Below are 23929 nucleotides of genomic sequence, written 5' to 3'. Positions count from 1 at the left end.
AACATTGGGTATTCATTCACATAAAGATGGGAACAATAGACATGGGGGACAAATAGAGGGAGGAGAGAGGAAGGGGGTTGAAACACTAACTGTTGGGTACCATGCTCACTACATAGGTGACAGGATCATTCATATCCCAAATCTCAGCATCACGCAATATACCCTTGTAACAAACTTGCACATGTGCCCCCTGAATCTAAAATAAAAGTTGAAATTATTTAAAAAAAAAAAAAAATGTGGCCAGGCACCGTGGCTCACCCCTGTAATCCCAGCACTTTGGGAGGCCGAGGCAGAAGGATCACCTGAGACCAGGAATTCGAGACCAGCCTGGCCAACATGGTGAAATCCCAGCTCTACTAAAAATACAAAAATTAGCCAGGTGTGGAGGCAGGCGCCTGTAATCCCAGCTACTTGGGAGGCTGAGGCAGGAGAATCACTTGAACCCAAGAGGCGGAGGTTGCAGTGAATCAAGTTTGTGCCATTGTACTCCAGCCTGGGCGACAAGAGCAAACTCTGTCTCAAAAAAGAAAAGAAAAAAAAAATGTTACTGCAAGCATAAAAGAAAAATGGGAGGGTTATAGTTTGCCATGAAGCACATTCTCAAGAGTAGTTTATTAACTGCTCTAATGAGCTCATTAGTACCCAAAAGTCTTGCTCTTAAGGCAACAGAAAGAAAAACAGATTACTTTTTGATGCATTTTGTATTCTAAATTCTTCCATGAACTTTAGCCTTGACTAACAATATATTTTCTTCAGATCATATTCATAGAGAAAGCTCATTTGGAGGAAAAAGAAAATTTTCCTTTTCACATAACACTTATCATCAATAAATAGTGTCTAGTATGGAAACAACTGGAATCTAACCACTTCAGAAACTGCAGAGGAGGTGGTAGGGTGCATAAAAGCATGAATGCTAGGAGAAAAAAAGGGCTTAGGAGATCTCTTGTAAGGATCTTCCATTTGCAGAAGTGACAATAATGTTTGTCAATGCTTTGAGCTGCATATGAATATTTCTTTTTATCAAAAGATAACATTAAAACGCTTCATTCTAACGTTCTAGTTGTAAATAGAATGTCTGAATGGAAAACAAATAAATAAGGTAAAGTAAAAACTGAAGAACTTTAGACTTTCTCATTTTATAGTAAGAAGTTTCCGAAAGATCTTACATTTTTGATAAGGAGACCTGCCACTCCTCGCTAGAAAATGGCCCACTTGTTCATGACTGTGACATTGAGCCATACCTATTCTGCATTACGCACAAGGTCAAGGGCTTTATTCATTATCCCATTAAATATTCACAATAGCTCTAAGAGATGAACACCATTTTATTCCCTTCCACGAAAGGAAACTGGAGTTTAGAGAGGTTCAGAAGTGGTTGCACAACTAGTTAGTGGCTAAGACAAAACTTACACAGGTCTTTCTGAGCCAAAAGCTCATGCACCATCCCTACTATTAGCAGCCTTATAACCAATGTCATCACTCATTCAGCACACTCAAATTACTTCAACCATTTACAAATACGGAGACATATTTTAATGGCATTTACTTGGCAAAAGCGTAACCCAACAGAACTGCTGCATGCAATGGGTAAGTCAATGCAGTTTAAAAAAACGTGTTAAAAGATCAGTATATTGTGAGGTGCCAGAAAATGTATTTAATTGTTTTTAATTTTTATTTATTTATTTTTTAAAAGTTTTTAGAGACAGAGTCTTCCCCTGTTGCCCACGCTGGAGTACAGTGGCATGATCACAGCTCACTGTAACCTTGAACTCCTGGGCTCAAGCGATCCTCCCACCTCAGCCTCCTGAGCAACTGGGACTACAGGTGCATGCCATCACGCCCAGACAATTTTTTATTTTTTTGCAGAGACAAGGTCTCACTATATTTTCCAGGCTGGTCTTGAACTCCTGTCCTCAAGCAATCTTCCTTTCCTGGCCTCCCAAAGTGCTAGGATTATAGGTGTAAGCCACCATGCCCAGTCCAGAAAATGTATTTCAAATGACCAAACATCCTATCACCCGGAACACAGATCCTATACACAAGGTAAATGTGCTCTCACTCACTCCTCCCTCAGCCATGGTGGCATCATTAGTCAATCACAGCATTCGTCTGTGCTAAGTCTGGATGTGGTCTCAGGATCCTTTTCACACCAGCCCTAAGACTCCACGGGCAGCCGTGTAACGAAGCTTATCTGCCACTCTTCATTTGAATGCACTAAATTGTGGTACAATTTATGTCAAAGCTTTTTCAAACTCTTTCCACTTTTGTAGAGATAAATCAGGCCCTACTAAGAAAAATCTCAAAAGACGAAGAGTTGACTCAGCAACAGTGAATACCCTTCTGGCCGGGTCCTAGACCACACTGTGCGTGAAGGTGTGTTTGTCTCGGCACCCCTCTCCTAGCGCCCTTCAGCTTTTTCATCATCACCTCCCATCTCCAGGGTACGCTGACTGGGGCTGCCTTCTAGAAAAGTGCGTTGGGCTCTCATCTTGGTGCATAAGCTCGTTACATACAGTAAGTGACTTCCTTATCCTGGTCCTTAAACTCCTCTGTGAAATGGGAAATAATGCCAATCTATTAACCTTACACATGTTAAAGTGCTGGCCATCTCTACAGAATCAGGCTCTGCTATTAATGGACTTTGGAAACCATGTCCCACCCTGTTGACCAACTCAAAGGAGAAATTCTGCTTCTGTAATCAGCCCACCATGCTGGGCCATCCACCCTATAAGGGCCATACACAGAGGTAATGGGGGAAATCAGGAGTCAGCCCCAAGGTCTCTGTTTCTGCTTTATCAAAGCCTAGAGATGTCATGCCAAGAGAGAAACAAGCATGAAGGCCTAGAAGACAAAGCAAGAAGATTCGGAACTGGGAAAGGACATAAAGCTTGGGGACAAAACAAAAAAGGGGGCAAGGGTTTCTACAAGGCTCACCCACACGATAAGCTGGGATGGCAGTTAAGGAGCCCATTCCACAATGACTGCCGTCATCTGCAGCGCCTCTTGAGGGGACCTCAAGGTGCTTCCACAGACCTTGAGTATGCCAGGCACTGTGTTATGTCCTGGTGAGATCCTGCTAAAGAAGGCTGTATGGTTGCTGAGCTCCCCAATTTACAGTCCAGTAGGCGAGACTAATGAAAGCCATGAAATCAATCATAAATAATATACTTATTTACTAGGTACTAAGAAAGAGAATAATGACAGAGGTGACTTTTTTATTTTTTATTTTTTTTTTTTTTTTGAGACGGAGTCTTGCTCTGTCACCCAGGCTGCAGTTCAGTGGCGCAATCTCAGCTCACTGCAAGCTCCACCTCCCAGGTTCACACCATTCTCCTGCCTCAGCCTCCAGAGTAGCTGGGACTACAGGCGCCCGCCACCACGTCCAGCTAATTTTTTGTATTTTTAGTAGAGACGGGACTTCACCATGTTAGCCAGGACGGTCTTGATCTCTTGACCTCGTGATCCACCAGCCTCGGCCTCCCAAAGTGCTGGGATTACAGACGTGAGCCACCACACCTGACCCCAGAGGTGACATTTAAACTGAAACTTGAAACATGAAAAGGAGCTTGATAAGCAGAAAGCAGAGAGGCTGCAGCAAGAGATGAATGGATAAAATGTGATCCGTCCATACAGTGGAATATTATTCAGCCTTAAAAATGAATCACATTCTGATACGTGCTGCAACATGAGTAAACCTTGAAAACATGCTAAGCAAAAGAAGCCAGACATAAAAAGACAAATATTATGATTCCACATAGATGAAGTGCATACAGTAGGCAAATTCCTAGTGACAGAAAGCAGATAGAGGTTACCAGAGTCTAGAAAAAGAGGGAATGAGGAGTTAGTGTTTAAAGGGTACAGTTTCCATTTGGGATGATGATAAAGTACTGGAAATGGATAGTGGTAATGGTTATACAACATTGTGAATGTACTTAGTGGCACTAAATTGTTCACTTATATATGGTTAAATGGTAAATGTTATATTATGTATATTTTAACCCCCCCCCAAAAAAAACTTTTTAAAGCAAAGAGACCAGGTACAATGCCTCATGCCTGTAATCCCAGCTACATGGGAGGCTGAAGCAGAAGGATCACGTGAGTCCAGAGTTCGAGGCTGCACTGAGCTATGATCATACCACTGTACTCCAGTCTGGGCAACAGAGCAAGACCCCATCTCTAAAAGATATACATTAAAAATTTTAAAAATAGGCCAGGTGCGGTGGCTTATGCCTATAATCCAACACTTTGGGAGGTTAAGGCATGAGGATCACTTGAGTCTAGGAGTTTGAGACCAGTCTGGGCAACATAGTGAGACTCTGCCTCTGTGAAAAATAAAAAAAAAAAAAAAATAGCTTGGCATGGTGGCACACACCTGTAGTCTAAGCTACTCCGGAGACTGAAGTGGGAAGATCACTTGAGCCCAGCAGTTCAAGACTGCAGCGGGCTGTGGTTGGACGACTGCACTCCAGCCTAGGTGACAGAGAAAGACCGTGTCTAAAAGAAAAACCAAAAAACAAAAAATACCCTTTTCCTCAGCAGCATCAAAGTTCATAATTTGCTAGTGTTTTTAGTGGAATTCCCAATTCCTGTGGCTTTATAACTTTGAGATAAAAATACAATGTCAGTTGGCACATGGCCCAGATTCTAGAGTCCCAAAGAAGACTGAAGGATAAATAAGAAGGGGTGTGTGAGCTCAGAAAGGAGCAGGCACAGCCGTGAGAAACCGAGGCCATGTGGTGACACGGGGGTGGAGGAGGAGGAAGGTGTCAGCGGGCAGAGGGAGCAGTTATTAGAGAAGGAAAAAAGAAGTGAAGATCTTTTAAATAACAGTTCTTTGGGAAAATGCAGCAAGCACTCTCCTCTACATTAACTTTCTATATTCTCAGTCTAATAATCCAGATGATTACTAATTTTCAAGGCAATCTAAATGATTTTATATGGAGTTTCCTATGTAAATCCTTAGAGGGTTCTTTGATAGGCATTACTGCATATTTTCATTTAAGTTCTGCATTTTAGTTGATCCACTGAAAGATCATCTAAGAACTAAAATATTATCTTTAGAAATTCTTAACCACTGAGGATGATAACTAACCATCAAAATACGTGTAGAACCTACACAGCAAGTCAGAATATCAAAATGATAAACTTAGCCATGCACATCACTGGCATTTCTTAACTATGCAATAAATTCAATGAAAATGGTGAGGGTTTCTCTTTTTACCAAAATGAAAACAAGTTTGTTTCTTTGTCTGATATGTGAAACATTCCGTCATGCTCACTTTGGCAGCACATATACTAAAATTGGAATGATACAGAGACTAGCATGATCCCTGTGCAAGTATGACATGCAAATGCATGAAGCATTCCATTAAAAAATTTATTTCAATACAGAAAGTATATAAAATATAAAAATCGGCTGGGCACAGTGGCTCACGCCTATAATCCCAGAACTTTGGGAGGCCAAGGTGGGTGGATCAGCTGAGGTCAGGAGTTTGAGACTAGCCTAGCCAACATAGCAAAACCCCATCTCTACTAAAAATACAAAAAATTAGCTGGGCATGGTGGCAGACACCTATAATCCCAGCTACTTGGGAGGCTGATTCAGGGAGAATGGCTTGAACCCAGGAGGCAGAGGTTGCAGTGAGCTAGATTGCACCATTGCACTCCAGCCTGGGCAACAGAGTGACACTCCATCTCAAAAAAAAAAAAAAAGTATATATATATAAAGTGTATATATACATAAAGTATATGTATATAAAAAGTGCATGTATATAAAAAGTATATGTATATAAAGTCCAGGATCCCCCACCCCCCCAGTGGAAATTATCACCATTAACATTTTGATGTATGGTGTTCTAAACATTTTTCTAAGCTTATCTATATATAGGGACTTTTTCAAAATGAAGACTGTTATTCATAGAATTTGTAACTCTGAAACATACTATTAATACATATCTATACAATTATCCTGCCTCAGCCTCCCGAGTAGCTGGGATTACAGGTGCACTCCACCATGACCAGCTAATTTTTTGTATTTTTAGTAGAGATGGGGTTGCACTATGCTGGCCAGGCTGGTCTCAAACTCCTGATCTCGTGATCCACCTGCCTTAGCCTCCCAAAGTGCTGGGATTACAGGCGTGAGCCACTGTGCCTGGCCTTTAATAAATATTCTTTTTTAAATATTGCTTTTCTAATATAATTTTATTGGATACATAATATTCCATTTTAAGGGATTGATTTACTTAACCAATCTCTTATTGTTAGATATTTGAGATTGTTTCTAATATTTCACTACGATAAATAGTTATAAACAAATATAACTACAGCAAATTAGAAGTATGAGGGCTTCACACTTCTTTGCATGCACAAACAAATTGGAAAATCTGGATGAAGTAAATAATTTTCTAGAAATACATAAATTACCAAAATTTATCTTAAGAGAGAAAGAAAAAGAGTGGACATGATTAGATATACCAGTAAGTATAGGAAGAATTTTAAAATAGTCCAAATAGTCCAAGGGCTACCTCTCCAACAGTGCCACATCCAGATGGTTTTATAGATGAAATCTCCCAAATCTTTAAAAATTCTATTTGTAGTATTCCAGAAATAGAGAAAGAAGGAAATTTTTACATTCTTTTTTTTTTTTTTTAATTCAGAATAACATTAATACCAAACTGAAAAAAGATGGCACAGGAAAATAAAATAGAGCAATTTCACTTATGAATATCAGTGCAAGATTTCTAAGTAAAATTTAGCAAATATAATCCAAACGAAAGGAATAAAACACCAAAAACCCAGATTAATTCATTCCAGCAATTAGTACTGATCATTATCAGGAAAGCTAACAATATAACCCACACATTATTATTATTTTTTTTTCTTTATGAGACAGGGTCTCGCTCTGTCACCCAGGCTGGAGGGCAGGGTGTGATCATGGCTCACTACAGCCTCAACCTCCCAGGCTCAAGTGGTCCTCCCACCTCAGCCTCCCAAGTAGCTGGGACTACAGGCATGCACCATCACTCCCAGGCTGGTCTTGAACTCCTGGGCTCAAGCTATCTGCCTGCCTGGGCCTCCCAGAGTGCTGGAATTACAGGCATGAGCCGCCGCATCTGGCCACATTAGTATTTAAAAGAAGAAAAAAATATATATAATCACCTGCCTAAAAGACACGATAAAAATAACTTATTTCCAATTTTAAAAAAAGAAATTCCTCAAAAGTGGGAAGAGATTGATGCTTCCTTTAGATTATGGACATATAGCCAAAAACTAGAAAAATGGTAATTAAAAAAATTTTTTTTCACTTTTCAGGCAGAAACAGGCACATAAAATGATAATATTCGTAGACAGAGAAACAGAAAACCAGGTCAAGCGTGGTGGCTCATGCCGGGAATCCCAGCACTATGGGAGGCTGAGACAGGCAGATCACTTGAGCCCAGGAGTTCAAGACCAGCCTGGGCAACATGGCGAAACCCCATCTCTATAAAAAATACAAAGATTGTACAGGCATGGTAGCTCGTGCCTGTAGTCCAGTTACTCAGGAGGCTGAGGTGGGAGGATGGCTTGAGCCCAGGAGCACCAGTGCACTCGAGTCTGGGTGGCAGAGCAAGAATCGGTCTCAAAAACAAGAAAAAGGAAAAAGAAACAGAAAAACAGAAAGCCAAAATTTTTTTAAAAACTAACCAAGAGCCAGTGTCATCATAAAAACAGAAGCAGCATAACAAAGTGGCTGAAAACAATTCTGAAACTAGAATTCTTGGGTTCAAGTTGAGCTCTATCTCTAGTTGTGTGACCTTAAACAAATCACAGTCATGCATCACTTGACAATCTGCATACATTTTGAGAAATGCATCATTAGGCAATTCCTTCATTGTGTCAAAGTCACAGAGTGTACTTATACAAACCTAGATGGTAGAGCCTGCTACTCACTTAGGCTGTATGGTATACCTATTGTTCCTAGGCTACAAATTTACACAGCATGTTACTATACTGACTACTGTAGGCAATGATAACACAATGGGAAGTACTTATATATCTAAATATAGAAATGATACAGTAAAAATACAGAATAAAACATAAAAAATGATACACCTGTAATAGGGCACTTACCATGAGTGGAGCTTGCAGAACTGGAAGTTGCTCTGGGTGAGTCAGTGAGTGAATAGTGAGTGAATGCGAAGGCCTAGGACATTACTGTACACTTTTATGTATAGTAATGTACATACAGGAATGTACTTGCTGACAGAGCAGTAAGTTTGTTTACACCTGCAACGCCACAAACACGTGAGTGTGTTGCACTACATTATGACGGCTACGATGTCCCTAGGCAATAGGAATTTTTCAGTCTCATTATGATCTTATGGGACCACTACAATGTGGTCCATCATCGTATATAAAGTGCTTAAAATAATACTTGGCACACAGTGCCATATGAGTAGACATGATTAGATATACCAGGCGCAGTGGCTCACACCTGTAATCCCAGCACTTTGGAAGGCCAGGGCAGGCAGATCACTTAAAGTCAGGAGTTCAAGACTAGTCTGGCCAACATGGTGAAACCCCATCTTTACTAAAAATACAAAACTTAGTCGGGTGTAGTGGTGGGTGCCTGTAATCCCAGCTATTCGGGTGGATGAGGCACAAGAATCGCTTGAACCCAGGAGTCAGAGGCTGCAGTGAGCCAAGATTGTGCCACTGCACTCCAGCCTGGGTGACAAAGTGAGATTCTGTCTCAAAAAAAAAATATGTATATATATATGTTATTCCCACATGACATGATATATATACACACACACACATATCATGTCACTAGGCAATAGGAATTTTTATATATATTTTCATTATATATAATGTATACATATATAAAATGTATATATATATACACAATACATATAATGAACATATATATACGTTCATTCCCACATGACTTCTGGGAATACACACACACACACACACACACACACACATATATATATACCTAACATCAAAAAACTAACATCAGGAATGAAGAAATACCCAAACCATTTCCCTAATAGTCAGGAATTAAATAATATTCAAAGGCAACACCACTATTTAAGTTTTTGTTCTAAAAATACAAAGTGATCAATCAAGAGAAAAACATAACTTTTATAAAGAAAGAAAAATTTATAAATGGAATCATCATTATTTGCAGATGATATGATACTATTCCTGAAAATATCAAGAAAATCAACTGAAAATCTATGAGAAACAAATAGGAATTTTAAAGATTTACTTAACTCATTTACTCCCTGAAACTGAAATTCAGAGAAAAATATGAAAACAGTCTCAAGGTGGTATGAACTAGGAACCTGAACTTTCTGAAAACTCACCTTGGCAATGTAATTTTGGGGACTCCCATGTGCCCAGGGCTGTGCAGCTTGAAACTGTGTCTTCTGGAACACTGAAAAATCCTTCTCTGCAAGCATAACGAACCTGGCTGCCCAGCCTAGACGTATAATTTCCTATGATACAGCCATTTGGAACCTCAGGAGGGGTACCACAGTCTATTTCTGAAAATATATTAACGTCAAATTCATTATTTTGTGAATGTAAATCTTCAAAATTCATAATCTGTCTCCACCTCCACCCTATTCCTCACACACACACCCCCGAGCCATATCTTAAGTACACTGGTTCATTCCCACATGACTTCTGGGAACATATCCAACAATTGTCTTTATTCAGTCTTTTAGCCTTCCATAGGTAAAGCATCTATACATGCACAAAGCTGAAGGAACTTAGCAATGAACCCCCACTAATTTACACGAAAGAGAAGCCTTGTCCAGTGAAATAAAAAATCTGAATTACAAAATACCTTAAGATATAATGTACCTTGATGATTTTCAGGGTCACTTTTGAGATGCAAGGACCTTACCAAATCATTGGTGTTTACTATCTAACATAGTAGTTAATAGCAGAATATCTATTAACTGCTAATAAAAATCCTTTAAGTTTACTAATTTCAGCACTTTTTTTTTTTTTTTTTTTTGAGACAGACGTCTCACTTTGTTGCCCAGGCTGGAGTGCAACAGCATGATCTTGGCTCGAATGCAATGGCATGATCTCAGCTCACTGTGACCTCTGTCTCCTGGGTTCAATAAATTCTCGTGCCTCAGCCTCCCGAGTAGCTGGGATTACAGGCACTCACCACCACACCTGGCTAATTTTTTTATTTTTAGTAGAGATGGGGTTTCACCATGTTGGCCAGGCTGGTCTTGAACTCCTGACCTCAAGTGATCCACCCACCTCGGTCTCCCAAAGTGCTGAGATTACAGGCGTGGGCCACTGCTCCTGGTCTAATTTTAGCTTTTTTAACATGGCCCCCTCTAACTTTATTGTTGTTATTTGCTTTATTTCATAGGTTGTACAAAATGTGCAAAGGATCAGATCACCTCCACCCACCTCCCCAACACAGGCTTGGAGCAAAAGAAAGTCACCATCAACAGAATTTCACCTTGAGGTGCTGCATTTTTTGGCAGAAACCCACCTGTGCATGACGTGGTATCAGTGGTCGGGTGGAAAGGCTCAGGTCCATTCCTTGGCAAGTATCCATCCATACAGTAGCATTCAAAGCTCCCATGAGTGTTCACGCATCGCCCTCCATGCCTGCACAGGCCAGAAACTTCACACTCATCTACGTCTTGGGACCCAATCCAAATAGAGAAAAGGGGAGAAAAACAGAAAAAAAAAAAAAAAAAAGGAGAGGATATTGTGACAGCCATTTTTTCACATTTTCAAGCTACTCTTATAAAAAGATGCATTTGTTTGCAATTGTATCATAAATTTTATTTTATGCCTTATGGGTTCTTCTCATATACTGTTCAGATCGTAGGCACTGAAAACATAGCAAGTGTTGAATAAATGTCTGTCAGTGTGTTCTGGGATTTTACAAAAACCAATAACCATCCCCAGCTCCCTGACACCTAACAAAATGAACTCAAAAACATAAATATATCCAATCACTAGAAAATATCCAATCATTTAAAAATATCCAATCGTTATAAATATATGCACTCACTAAAAAATATCCTGGCCGTGCATGGTGGCTCATGCCCGTAATTCCAGCACTTTGGGAGGCTGAGGGGTGCAGATCATTTGAAGTCAGGTGTTCAAGACCAGCCTGGCCAACATAGAGAAACCCCATCTCTAGTAAAAATACAAAAATTAGCCGGCCATGGTGGCACACGCCTGTAGTCCCAGCTATGCAGGAGGCTGAGGCAGGAGAATCACTTGAACCTAGGAGACGGAGGTTGCAGTGAGCCGAGATCATGCCACTGCACTCAGCCCGGGTGACAGAGCAAGACCTTGTCTCAAATTAAAAAAAAAAAAATCCAATCACTGAAAAAATCCAGTCACTATAAATATATCCAGTCACTATAAATATATCCAGTCACTAAAATATATCCAGTCACTATAAATATATCCAATCACTATAAATATACCCAATCACTATAACAAAAGAATGGTCCCAACCTCATACTAAAACATCTAAAGTAAGGCTTCAGATAGCAAACAATTTACAGGCCTGGCACGGTGGCTCATGTCTGTAATCCTAGCACTTTGGGAGGACTGCTTGAGTCCCAGAGTTTGAGACCAACCTGAGCAATGAAGTGAGAAACTGGCTCTTAAAAAAAAAAAAAAAAACTTAAAATATAAACAAATTTTTAAATGTTTTAAATAAGGAAAACAATCTCCAGGAGAGTGAAAATGCCAGTCCATGAGTATAGGACGCTGTGGCAGGTAGTAGAGTGGTAATTTAATTAGGAAAGGTCTTACTAATTTTATGAAAACCAGACAGGCTTAAAACAGGCTTCTGGAAGGACAGGACATGCCCCTTTGCAGATTTTTTGCACCTGACTGAAGACTACCAGAGACAGCAGGTACAGGGTAAAAACTGCCCAATAAGCCAGAGGCTGGAGAAGAAATCTCTCTGCCAGTTAGTAGTTTTTTCCCTCGGAACTGACTTTGAAACTTTAAGAATTCCATCAGCTGGGCATGACTGCGCATGCCTGTGGTCCCAGCTGCTCAAGAGGCTGAGGCAAGAGGATTGCTTTGAGTCCAGGAGTTCAAGGCCAGCCTGGGCAACAGAGCAAGACCTTCATCTCTAAAAATAATTATATTTTCATCAGAGCCACATAGATCAATTCCACTTGGAGAAAACAAAAAAGCACCTTAACTGAAATTCCTAGGACATTTGCATAAAAACATCAGGGATTTATCAGTAGACAGGAAGCAGCATGATTGAAGAAAGTCTGTTTTTTTAAAAAAAAAAAAATTCAAAAAACTAGTAATACCATAATATCTTTTTTTTTTTTTTTTTTTTTTTTTTTTTTTTTTTTTTTTTGGAGACAGAGTCTCACTCTGTTGCCCAGGCTGGAGTGCAATGGTGTGATCCTGGCTTATTGCAACCTCTGCCTCCTGAGTTCAACCGATTCTCCTGCCTCAGCTTTCTGAGTAGCAGGGACTACAGGTGTGTACCACCACACTGGCTAATGTTTGTGTGTCTTTTTGTAGAGACAGGGTTTCACCATGTTGGCCAGGCTGGTCTCGAACTCCTGACCTCAAGTGGTCCAACCACTCAGCTCCCAAAGTGCTGGGATTACAGGCACGAGCCAATGCACCTCGCTATAATTTCTTTTTCTTAAATGACATTTTAGCCCCCAAAAGAGAAAAGAAAATTATCTCAGAATCCTTTTAGACTTTTATATTCTTTATTCTTTTTCCTTTTTGGTCTTGGATCAATGAACGCCTCTCCACTCACGCCAATCATTGTTTGGGAACCAGTAATTCTATTCAATTGCTGACGGAGCCCATCCAAGTCAAACCACCCTCACACAAGAAGTGCCACAGAGCTTCTTCTCCTGGGTTGTGGCTCATGGTGGATTCCATGATTCCCAAGAGTCATTCGGGGGCAGTTTTAAGGGCCAGAACATCTGCCAGTTCTCCACGACTGGCTGGAATCCTCTCACACTAGAACCCCGGCAATTCATTCCGCCTCTAACGTTGGTGACATCCAAAGGCCCACCTGCAATCAGCTCCTGAGCTTGACGTCGACTCTGCAAAGCACAATAAACAACTGGATGCAGGATTCTTTGGAATCCAGGAACTAGGATTCATATCCTGTGGTTCCAGGCAAACAGAGACTAACTGCTGATACCCCAAAACTTGCTAAGCTCCGCCCCAGCTAAAGCCCACTGATGTTTCTCTGGCAGCTGCGATTCTAAAAGAAACAATATTATCAAGAAAAGCAATTCATCAGCTTTTACAAAGTGATTACTGGAGAACTCACAAGGAAAGGTCATGGGAATGGCTGCCAGTGGACACGGTCTTCACAGTGGGGGCATGGAAATGCTCCAAAGTGAGACAGTGGTGATGCTAGCACAACTTTGTGAATATACTAAAAACCACTGAGTTATATATATCAAAAGGGTGAATTTGATGGTGTGTAAACTATAGCTCAATTTTTCAAAAAAGAGAAGGTCATTAAATCATTGCAAGAATAGAATAAATAAAAGTAGAGCCTAGATCTGGATTTTGTTCCAGGCAGATTGGGTCTAGTTTGGCTGACACTTATTTGGCCCTTGCATAAAATATTTTCTTCTCTTTCCTCTTCCCCTCTTCTTCTTCCCTCCTCCTGTTCCCACCAATCCTCTCCTCATTCTTCTTCCTAACTTAAAAAAAAAAAAAAAAATTAAGACACAGTCTCGCTCTGTCACCCAGGCTGGAGTGCAATGGCACAACCTTGGCTCGCTGCAGCCTCAAAGTCCTGGGCTCAAGCATCCTCCCACCTCAGCCTTCCAAGTAGCTAGGACAACAGGCACACGCCACCACATCCAGCTGATTTTCTTATTTTTTGTAAAGATGAAGTCTCATTATGTTGCCCAAGTTGGTCTTGAACTCCTGGTCTGAAGTGATCCTCCAGCCCTGGCCTCCCAAATTCCTGGGGTTACAGGCATGAGTCACCACACCCAGCCTTCTTCATAACTTTCAAAAGCTGAATTCATCTCTTGGAACTATAAATATACTGAAAAATATACAGCTGCAAGTTTTTCCTGGCAAACTCCCACAGTCTAGAAAACACAATTTCAGGGTTCATATTCTCCAGAAAGTTCCCCTGATTTCTTCCTCACAGCCAAGATAAGTGACCCCTAGATTCCAGTAAACACTGTTTGCTTACCTATGACTAACACTTTATACTGAAATTAGCTGTCTGCTCATCACCCTCCCACTAGCACAGCCTTGGCATATAAGAAGTGCATGAGAGGCCAGGCGTGGTGGCTCACGCCTATAATCCCAGCACTTTGGGAGGCCGAGGCAGGTGGATCAGCTGAGGTCAGGACTTCGAGACAAGCCTGGCCAACATGGTAAAACCCTGTCTCTACTAAAATACAAAAATTAGCTGGGCATGGTGGCGGGTGCCTGTAATCCCAGCTACTCAGGAGGCTGAGATGGGAGAATCACAGGTGAATCGCTTGAACCCAGGAGGCAGAGGTTGCAGTGAGCCAAGATCGTGCCACTGCACTCTAGCCTGGGTCACAGTGGCTCACACCTGTAATCCCAGCACTTTGGGAGGCCAAGGCGGGCAGATCACAAGGTCAGTAGATCAAGACCATCCTGGCCAACATGGTGAAACCCCATCTCTACTAAAAGTACAAAAATTAGCCAGGTGTGGCGGTGTGCATCTGTAGTCCCAGCTACTCAGGAGGCTGAAGCAGGAGAATCGCTTGAGCCTAGGAGGCAGAGTCTGCAGTGAGCCAAGATCACGCCACTGCACTTCAGCGTGGGCAACAGAGTGAGACTCCGTCTCAAAAAAGAAAAGAAAAGAAAAAGTACATGAGAAATGTGTATTGAATAAACAAAACACTAGCTCATCATCTTATATGCTTTTTTTTTAGTGTCTTTTCTTCTTAATATACAAAATTTAATACTGTAACATTGTACTTCTGCAACCATGCAGCCAGTAATTTGCTGCCTAGAACAACAGGATATTATAAAATGTTTTCTCTGAAGGAATGTGTTCATTCACACCAAGAATAAATCAAATGCATCCTTTGAGAGATTCTGCTTTGGTACAGGTCAAGAGGGAGGATGAATCCGAGCATAAGAACCTATGGTTCCTGGTAGCTAAGAAGATAAAATATGTTCTCCTTTCATTTTCTTTTTCCTGAAAACCTTTAAATATCATGAAGCTTTCAGGCAGAGTCATTAAGTCTACGCAAAAGCATCTTAGAACCAGGAGGCATTTTCCTGCCTTTCCTCTTCATTATTGTTCGAAGATTTTCCTAGAAAGTCAGAGAGCAACATTAAATAGCATGCTGTTTATAGAGTTTAGGTAACAGAGGAGTCGCTAAAAATCCGGAGGGTTTGTCCCCACCCTGTATTCGACCAGCCTATGCTCAGAGATCCAAACTACAATGCTCCTGTGCTCCCAAAACTTGCACTCCTCACTCAGCGTACATATGTGGGAGGCAAGCCCATGTCTCTAACAGGGACAGCTCCGACCTCCTGTGAGCCAACAGCCGGGTGCCAGCCCCCGGATTAGTGTGCTCTGAGCTGAGGAGTGCCACTCACCCTAAGGACCCCCCACTTGTGGTTACAGGAACCTGCAAGAGGCACATCATCTCCAGAGAGTCCCTCCTCACTATTCATTATCAAAATGATCAGGCCAGGCGCGGTAGCTCATGCCTGTAATCCCAGCACTTTGGGAGGCCGAGGCGAGTGGATCACCTGAGGTCAGGAGTTTGAGACCAGCCTGACTAACATGGTGAAACCCCATCTCTACCAAAATTACAAAATTAGCCGGGTGTGGTGGTATATGCCTGTAATCCCAGCTACTTGGGTGACCGAGGCAGGAGAATCGCTTGAACCCAGGAGGTGGAGGTTACAGAGTCAAGATTGTGCCACTGCACTCCAGCCTGGGCAACAGAGTAAGACCCTGTCAAAAAAAAAAAAAAAGTTCAAACAAAATATTACAATAAAAAAAAAGAATATTGCAATGAACTCCCGTAGACCCACATCTCCCCAAGATTCGATCGTTGTTTACATTTTGCCATTTAAAGTAGTTTAGACTAAAGGAATACTATTATAGATACATCATCATAATACCCCTAGATACCTCAGCATGCATCTCCCAAAAGAAGAATATTATCCTATATACCACAATACCATTATCCCATCTAACAGAACATTAATTCCCTGATATTAACAAATGCACAGCCCAGATACTACCCTGCCATCGCCAATCGCGAACACTGCAGCCCCCTTCTGGAGTACCTGTACAAAAGGTGCCATCGTTGGGAATGAATGTCTTCTTGTTGTTTGTGGCTCGATATCCTTCCAGGCAAATGCAATAGAAGCCCCCGGGGGTGTTGTGGCAAGATGTGTGGTTCCCACAGACAACAGTGGCTCCAAACTGGCACTCATTTTTATCTGTGGACACACAGACAAGGCACCGGAAGAGCTATCAATCCACACCGACTTCAACAGCCCAGGCTGTCCTCCCATGCTATGGACCCAGGAACCAATGTTCTGTGACCATACCTTCGTGATCTATTTCTCCAGCCTCTTCTCCTTTCACAATGCTCCCCAGACTACAGGACCCGGGCCCCTCCTCGTTACATGCCAGGAGTGTATGAAACCCCAAGAAAAATGCAACACCTCAATCTGGCAATCCATCTGATTTGAAGAATGGGAGAAGAGGGCTCTCTTTGAAATTTTGCAAGCTTAAAAAGATATTTTGCCCACGGAAACAAACCAGCAGAATTCCCCTTTTCCAGTTCAGCCATTCTCATGGTTTTTCATGAAAACCAGTGTAGGCTGATTTTATAGCCAGTGATTAACTAGAAAATTTCTTCCTTCTGAGCTACCAAGAAACACAATGGAATTAGTGCTGCAGCCTCATCCGGAGCACGGCTAATGCAGGACCAGGAACAGCTCATGCTAATGGTCAGTGACCTGTGTGAATAATGTTAGTCCCTCAGTGCAGGGACCTGGAACATGGATGCTCCATGAGTCCCCAGAAGCCTGCCCGGGGTGTTTTTCATCCAATAATATGACATCAAAAGACGCAAAATGAAAGTAAATCTCCCTCTCATCTCTGGCCCCTAGCTCAGGAGTCAGCAAACTTTTTCTCACAGTATCTGTTGTAACAGCTCACCTGTGCTCATGGGCACGAAAGCAGCTGTAGACAACAGGTAAACTACCAAGCAATGCTATGTTCCAGTAAAACTCCACCTATAGAAACAGGCAGCAGGTCGAACTTGGCCGATGGGCCATAGTTTACTGACTCTGCCTAACCCTCTAATTTAAGAGGAAACTCCTATGACCAAATTGTTATGCATCCTTTTAGAGCTGATCTACCCAGTTAGCTTTTTTGGGGAGAAAAATCATCAACTTATGAATTTGTAGCTTTTTTGTTTGTTCCTTCGTGTTTTATTTCACCAGTGGGCCCCTCAGATCTATGGCCTCTCACAATTGCACTCAATTCCTGCTCACTCAAAAGTACTCTCCGGAAGATCTGGGTGTTTTATTATTATTATTATTATTATTATTATTATTATTATTTTACAGTCATGTGTCACTTAATGATGGGGACACATACCGAGGAATGTGTCATTAGGCAAGTTCATCATTGTGGGAACATCACAGGGTGTATTCACACAAACCTAGACGGCACAGCCAACTATACACTCAGGTTACATGCTAGAGTGTAGTGCTCCTAGGTTAGAACCTGTATAGCATGTGACTGTACTGAATACTGTAGGCAACTGTAACACAGTGGGAAGTATTTGTGTATCTAAATATATGTAAACATAGAAACGGTACAGTAAAAATACAGTATAAAATACAAAAAATAGCCGGGCGCGGTGGCTCAAGCCTGTAATCCCAGCACTTTGGGAGGCTGAGACGGGCGGATCACAAGGTCAGGAGATCGAGACCATCCTGGCTAACACGGTGAAACCCCGTCTCTACTAAAAAATACAAAAAGCTAGCCGGGCGAGGTGGCGGGCGCCTGTAGTCCCAGCTACTCGGGAGGCTGAGGCAGGAGAATGGCGTGAACCCGGGAGGCGGAGCTTGCAGTGAGCTGAGATCCGGCCACTGCACTCCAGCCCGGGTGACAGAGCGAGACTCCGTCTCAAAAAAAAATAAAATAAATAAATAAAATAAAATAAAATAAAATACAAAAAATGATACACCTCTAGAGAGCACTTACCATGAAATGGAACGTGCAGGACTGGAAGCTGCTCTAGGTAAACCAGTGAGTGAGTGGTGAGTGAATATGAAGGCCTAGAACATTATGATACATGACTGTAGACTTTTATTTTTATATAGAGACAGGGTCTCCCTCTGTCACCCAGGCTAAAGTGCACTGGCACGATCATAGCTCACTGCAGCCTTGAACTCCTGGGGTCAAGCAATCCTCCTGCCTCAGCCTCCTGGGGCTAGGAGCGGCTAGCACTACAGGCAAAAGCCATCATCCCCAGTAAATTTCTAGTTTCTAATTGTAGAGATCAGCTCTCACCATGTGAGAGCCCAGGCTGGTCTCAAACTGCTGGCCTTAAGGGATCCTCCCACCTTGGCCTCCCAACGTGCTCCCAAAGGGATTGCAGGTGTGAGCCACCACACCCAGCCTTACTGTAAACTTTCTAAACACTGGACACGTAGGCTACACTAAATTTATAAAAGTATCTTTCTTGGCCAGGCGCATTGGTTCACACCTGTAATCCCAGCACTTTGGGAGGCTGAGGCAGGTGGATCACCTGAGGTCAGGAGTTCAAGACCAGCCTGGCCAACATGGTGAAACCCCCTCTCTACTAAAAATACAAAAATTACCCGGGCATGGTGGTGGGCACCTGTAATCCCAACTACTCAGGAGGCTGAGGCAAGAGAATTGCTTGAACCTGGGAGGTGGAGGTTGCAGTGAGCCGAGATCATGCTATTGCACTCCAGCCTGGGCAACAAGAGTGAAATTCCATCTCAAAAAAAAAAAGTATCTTTATTGGCCGGGCGCAGTGGCTCACGTCTGTAATCCCAGCACTTTGGGAGGCTGAGGCGGGCAGATCACCTGAGGTCAGGAGTTCAAGACCATCCTGGCCAACATGGTGAAACCCCGTCTCTACTAAAAATACAAAAATTAGCCAGGTGTGGTTGTGCACACCCATAATCCCAGCTACTCGGAGGCTGAGGCAGGAGAATTGCTTGAACCCAGGAGACAGAGGTTGCAGCGAGCTGAGATCGTGCCACCGCACTTCAGCCTGGGTGACAGACGGAGATGCCGTCTCAAAAAAAAAAAAAAAGTCAAAGGGCAAGCAAGAATGTAGCTAGCATCCATGGGAGGAGGAATTCCTTTGGGAAGGGAACAGAAAAATTTGTCCATTCTTCTCAACTTCATTTCTATCTCACTGCTAGAAAGTGCAGGTGAGGAATGGGAGAGTGAGAAGCATTAGGAGAAATTCTCCCAAGAGCCTCAGACTGCAGGGTAGACAAACTTCTTATGGGTAGAAACCTAAAAAACAAGAGTCAAAGAAGGCTTCACTCCAGCCTGCAGAATGGGCAATGGTGGGTGACTGGAAAAGCTTGTGTCTGCAAAGTGAAAGGTGACTTTTTGAAGACAAGACTAAGTTGGGGTTTTTGGTTTTTTGCTTTAAGTTTCTTTTTTTCTATTTTTAAGAGATGGGATCTTGCTCTGTCACCCAGACTGGAGTGCAGTGGTGGCCAGGCGCGATGGCTCATACCTATGATCCCAGCACTTTAGGAAGCTGAGGCAGGAGGATCACCTGAGCCCAGGAGCTCAAGACCAGCCCGGGCAATGTAGTGAGACCCTGTATCTACTAAAAATGAAGAAGAGGAAGACGAAAAGGAAGAAGAGAAGGAAGAAGAGGCAGAAGGAGAAGGAGAGAGAGAGAAAGAGAAAAGAAAGAAGAGGAGGAGGAGGAAGAAGGAGGAGGAGAAGGAAGGAAGGAAGGAAGGAAGGAAGGAAGGAAGGAAGGAAGGAAGGAAGGAAGGAAGGAAGGAAGGAAGGAAGGAAGGAAGGAAGGAAAGGGAAGAAAAACACTAGCTGGGTGTGGCGGCAAGGTTGCAGTGAGCCATGATCATGCCACTGCACTCCAGCCTGGGAAACAGAAAGCCCTTGTCTCTAAAAATAAAACAAAGATAAAAAATAACTTACTGGCCAGGTGTAGTGGCTGATGCCTGTAATCCCAGCACTTTGTGAGGCCAAGGCGGGTGGATCATGAGGTCAGGAGTTTGAGACCAGCCTGACCAACATGGTGAAACACTGTCTCTACTAAAAGCACAAAAATTAGCTGGGCGTGGTGGCACACGCCTTTAATCCCAGTTACTCAGGAGGCTGAAGCAGGAGAATTACTTGAACCTGGGAGGCGGACGTTGCAGTGAGTCAAGATCACACCACTGTACTCCAGCCTGGGTGACAGAGTAAGACTTTGTCTCAAAAAAAAAAAAACCTCACTGAAGCTTCGAACTCCTAGGCTCAAGCCATCCTCCTGCCTCAGCTTCCTGAATACCTGGGAGTACAGGTGTGTGCCACCATATGTGGCTAATTTGAAAAAGCTTTTTTTAGAGATGGGGGTTCACTATGCTGCCCAGGCTGGTTTCAAACTCCTGGCCTCAAGTGATCCTCCCACCTCAACCTCCAGAACAGCTGAGATTACAAGATCGAGCCTCAGTGCCTTGCTGTTATTTTTCTTTCGAGAGAAAAAAAAAGCACACAAAGATATTACAACAAGGCTGTATATAACATCTGTCCACAACTGTAAGGTAAAACCATCAATATTTTTAATGCATATAACAAGGTTGCTGGGAGGAAATTGGAAGATTATTGCAACATTTACTATTGTAAAATTGTTGCAAAAGTCTCCCTCTCTCTGAATTGAGCTTGAACCTGGATATTGTCTGACTGTCATGGCATGGGGGATATCATTAGGCAAAAAATAATTTCAGATGCTTCTAACATAAAGGGCTTTGAATTCCTCTGAGTCATCTAAGTCCCTAAAAGTATCACAACTACCAAAAATGTGGAGGATGAATTCTGACAGACATAAGACCCGAAGCAACAGTATTTCACCAATTAACCAAAAAGTCCAATGGCAAATTGTTTTGGTTTTCCTCATAGTACTAATATAAATAGTGTTATATCAAAATAACCAGAGAAATTAAGGAATACAATATTCACTTGAATTGCGAAGTTAAACTTAAGACTTGAAACAGATGTCAAATTTGTGTTAGATCCCAGAGTTTCCAGAGATTCAAGTTCAATGACCTCTAACATGAGGAATACTATCTTGGAAACACTAGAGAAAGAATGTATCCAAACACCAAAACAAAGACTTATTATAATTGACAAAACTTCTCATAATAAAAACATGTGAACAAAATAACAATGTTTTTCCCCAAGGACATCAACTCTTTAATACAAGAGAATCTTGTTTCTTGATTCAGCTTTTCAACTTAACCCAGGGTTCAGAACTTACCAACACACTGAGTCCTCCCGTTCCCCACAAATCCATAGTTGCAAATACAGATCTTCTTCCCTTCTCTTTGCTGGCATGTGGCATGTTCGTGGCAAGTGGCACAGACATCTAAACCTGAATCATAAATTGTATGTTTCAGAAAAAGAAAAATGCAAGATGAGACACATGTAGTTAGTGGACATTTACAATGGAGAACCAAAATTTGAAGACCAAAATAACACAAGATACACCTAGTCTCATCCTTAAAAACCTTCAGTGACTGTTTATTTCCCACAGAATAAAGTGCAAATCCCTTCCTCTGTGTGGCCAATGAATGTCTTTTTTTTTTGTTTTTTTTTTTTTTTGAGACGTGGTCTCACTCTGTCGCCCAAGCTGGGGCGCAGTGGTACAATCACAGCTTGCTGCAGCCTCAACCTCCTGGGAGCAAGTGAACCTCCCAGCTCAGCCTCCCAAGTAGCTGGGACTATAGGTACACATCACCACACCTGGCTAATTTTTTTTTTTTCTGTAGACACAGGGTTTTGCCATGTTGCCCAGGCTGGTCTCAAAATCCTGGGCTCTAGCAATCCACCCACCTTGACCTTCTAAAGTGCTGGGATTACAGGCGTGAACCATCACGCTAGGCCACAATCAATGCTCTTAGTGGTCTCAGTCCAGACATACTCCTCCAGCCTCATTGTTTCCAAGCCCCACCACACATGGTATTTGCCAGATGTCAGAGGCTGACTACTCTTTCCCTAACAGAATATCTACGATCCTACTTGCATGCCACAATCACGATACTCTCTATACCTAAAATGCCTATGCCTTCTTCTCTGCCTAGCTAGCACCTATTCATATTTTAAGACCCAGCTTAAATGTCACATTACCTCTGAGGTCTTCCCTACTTCTCCATTTTTTTCTTTTTTTGAGGTAGAGTCTGACTCTGTTGCCCAGGTTGAAGTGCAGTGGCATGATCTCGGCCCACTGCAGCCTTGACCTCCCGGGCTCATGCAATTCTCCCCACCTCAACCTCCCAAGTAGCTGGGACTACAGGCACACACCACCACACCCATCTAATTTTTGTATTTTTTGTAGAAATGGGGGTCTCCCTACGTTGTCAAGGCTGGTCTCAAACCCCTGAGCTCAAGGGATCCACCACCTTCAGCCTCCCAAGGAGCTGGGATTACAGGTGTGAGCCAATGTGCCCAGCCCATTCCTCCATTCTTAAGGAAAATTAAATGCATCTTCCTCTGTGCTCCCCTAACACTGGCACATTCCCCTATCAATCATGTTAATGTGTCATTATATTTGGTTCTAGCTTTGTCTTCCAAGCTCGGTATTATGAATGAGCCGCTCAAGGATAGGGATGATGTCATTTGCCCATATGTTATGATGGCACAGTGCAGACACTCAATATATTTTTATTGACTGCCTGGATAGAGAAATCTGAAATCCTACTTGCTGCAACTCAAAAAGCAAATGGAGTGAAGAGGAACACAGCTGCCTATTACTCTACTCACTTTTTTTTTTTTCAAAGAAAAAAATGAATGTGTTTAAGATGACAGTAACTTAACAGCCAAGTCCCAGTAGGATGACCAGATCCCAATTATTGAAATAAACAGCAGAATTGTTTGAGGCTAAAACTTCTAAAACATCCAAATCTACCAGATGGTGATATATGGCCCAAGATCAAACAAGAATTTCTACCCAAGGCTATGTGGTATATTGTGTTTCCCTCTCAGTGCCTCTGTAATTTCAGGAGTGACCTAGTCAAGAGAATCTTTCTAGCATTGAATTTCATTTTAGTTTTGGCTCTGTTATTACCCACGTAAGACAGCCTAGCCCTTAGGCTGCTCTAGGCATGAAACCAACTGAGGCTAGGGATTTCTAAACACTCTAACCATGCTGCTTTTGCGTGTTTTTTAAAAGAATAAAAGATAACACAAAAATAAGACAAACCACTGATCATCACTAAGTAATGCCAAATCAGCCATGTAATATTTACAAAATTTATTGTATCTCAGACCATAAGGACAAATGCAACAAATTCCAAAAAAGTAAAAATGTTAAAGCCTGAATTATCTGACCACATAATAACGTAATAAAACTATCAAACAAAACACAAGACTGGCAACCCCAAAAGAAACATACTCGCAAACCACAGAACATTCTCCTAAATAATTCTTGGGACAAAGGGAATATCAAAATTGAAATGTTTAACACTAGGTATAAAAACATATTTACTCCAGAAAATGTAAGTTTTATGTGTTTTTATACCTTAAGATATACTTTTATACTTCAATGTGGCCTTTAAAATTTTTACTTTTTTCAAATTTGTTGCATTTTTCTTTATGGTCTGAGATAGAATAAATGTTGTAAATATTCCATGGTTAATTTTGTATTACTTAGTAAAGATTAGTGGTTTTTCTCATTTTTGT

The 23929-nt window shown here is 41.9% G+C and overlaps 1 protein-coding gene and 1 non-coding gene across 8 annotated transcripts in view; one reads left to right on the top strand and one right to left on the bottom strand.

The window, feature by feature from the left end:
* The window catches only part of SUSD1 (sushi domain containing 1), a 136528-nt gene that overhangs the window by 95799 nt on the left and 16800 nt on the right, over positions 1-23929 (bottom strand). For all 7 annotated transcript variants that reach the window (XM_050762024.1, XM_050762022.1, XM_050762023.1 and 4 more), the window contains exons 2-5: positions 21510-21623; positions 16294-16449; positions 10508-10660; positions 9351-9530 (exon numbers count right to left, since the gene is read on the bottom strand). In XM_050762024.1, coding sequence (XP_050617981.1) covers positions 9351-9530; positions 10508-10660; positions 16294-16449; positions 21510-21623 — 603 coding nt within the window. The remainder of the gene's footprint in view (positions 1-9350; positions 9531-10507; positions 10661-16293; positions 16450-21509; positions 21624-23929) is intronic.
* Positions 5272-5381, top strand: LOC126938137 (U6 spliceosomal RNA). The gene has a single exon (XR_007719970.1). It is a non-coding gene; the product is annotated as a U6 spliceosomal RNA (small nuclear RNA).

This window comes from Macaca thibetana, chromosome 15 (assembly GCF_024542745.1).
Source record: "Macaca thibetana thibetana isolate TM-01 chromosome 15, ASM2454274v1, whole genome shotgun sequence".
Lineage (NCBI taxonomy): Eukaryota > Metazoa > Chordata > Mammalia > Primates > Cercopithecidae > Macaca > Macaca thibetana.
This window is presented reverse-complemented; position numbering and strand designations above follow the sequence as displayed.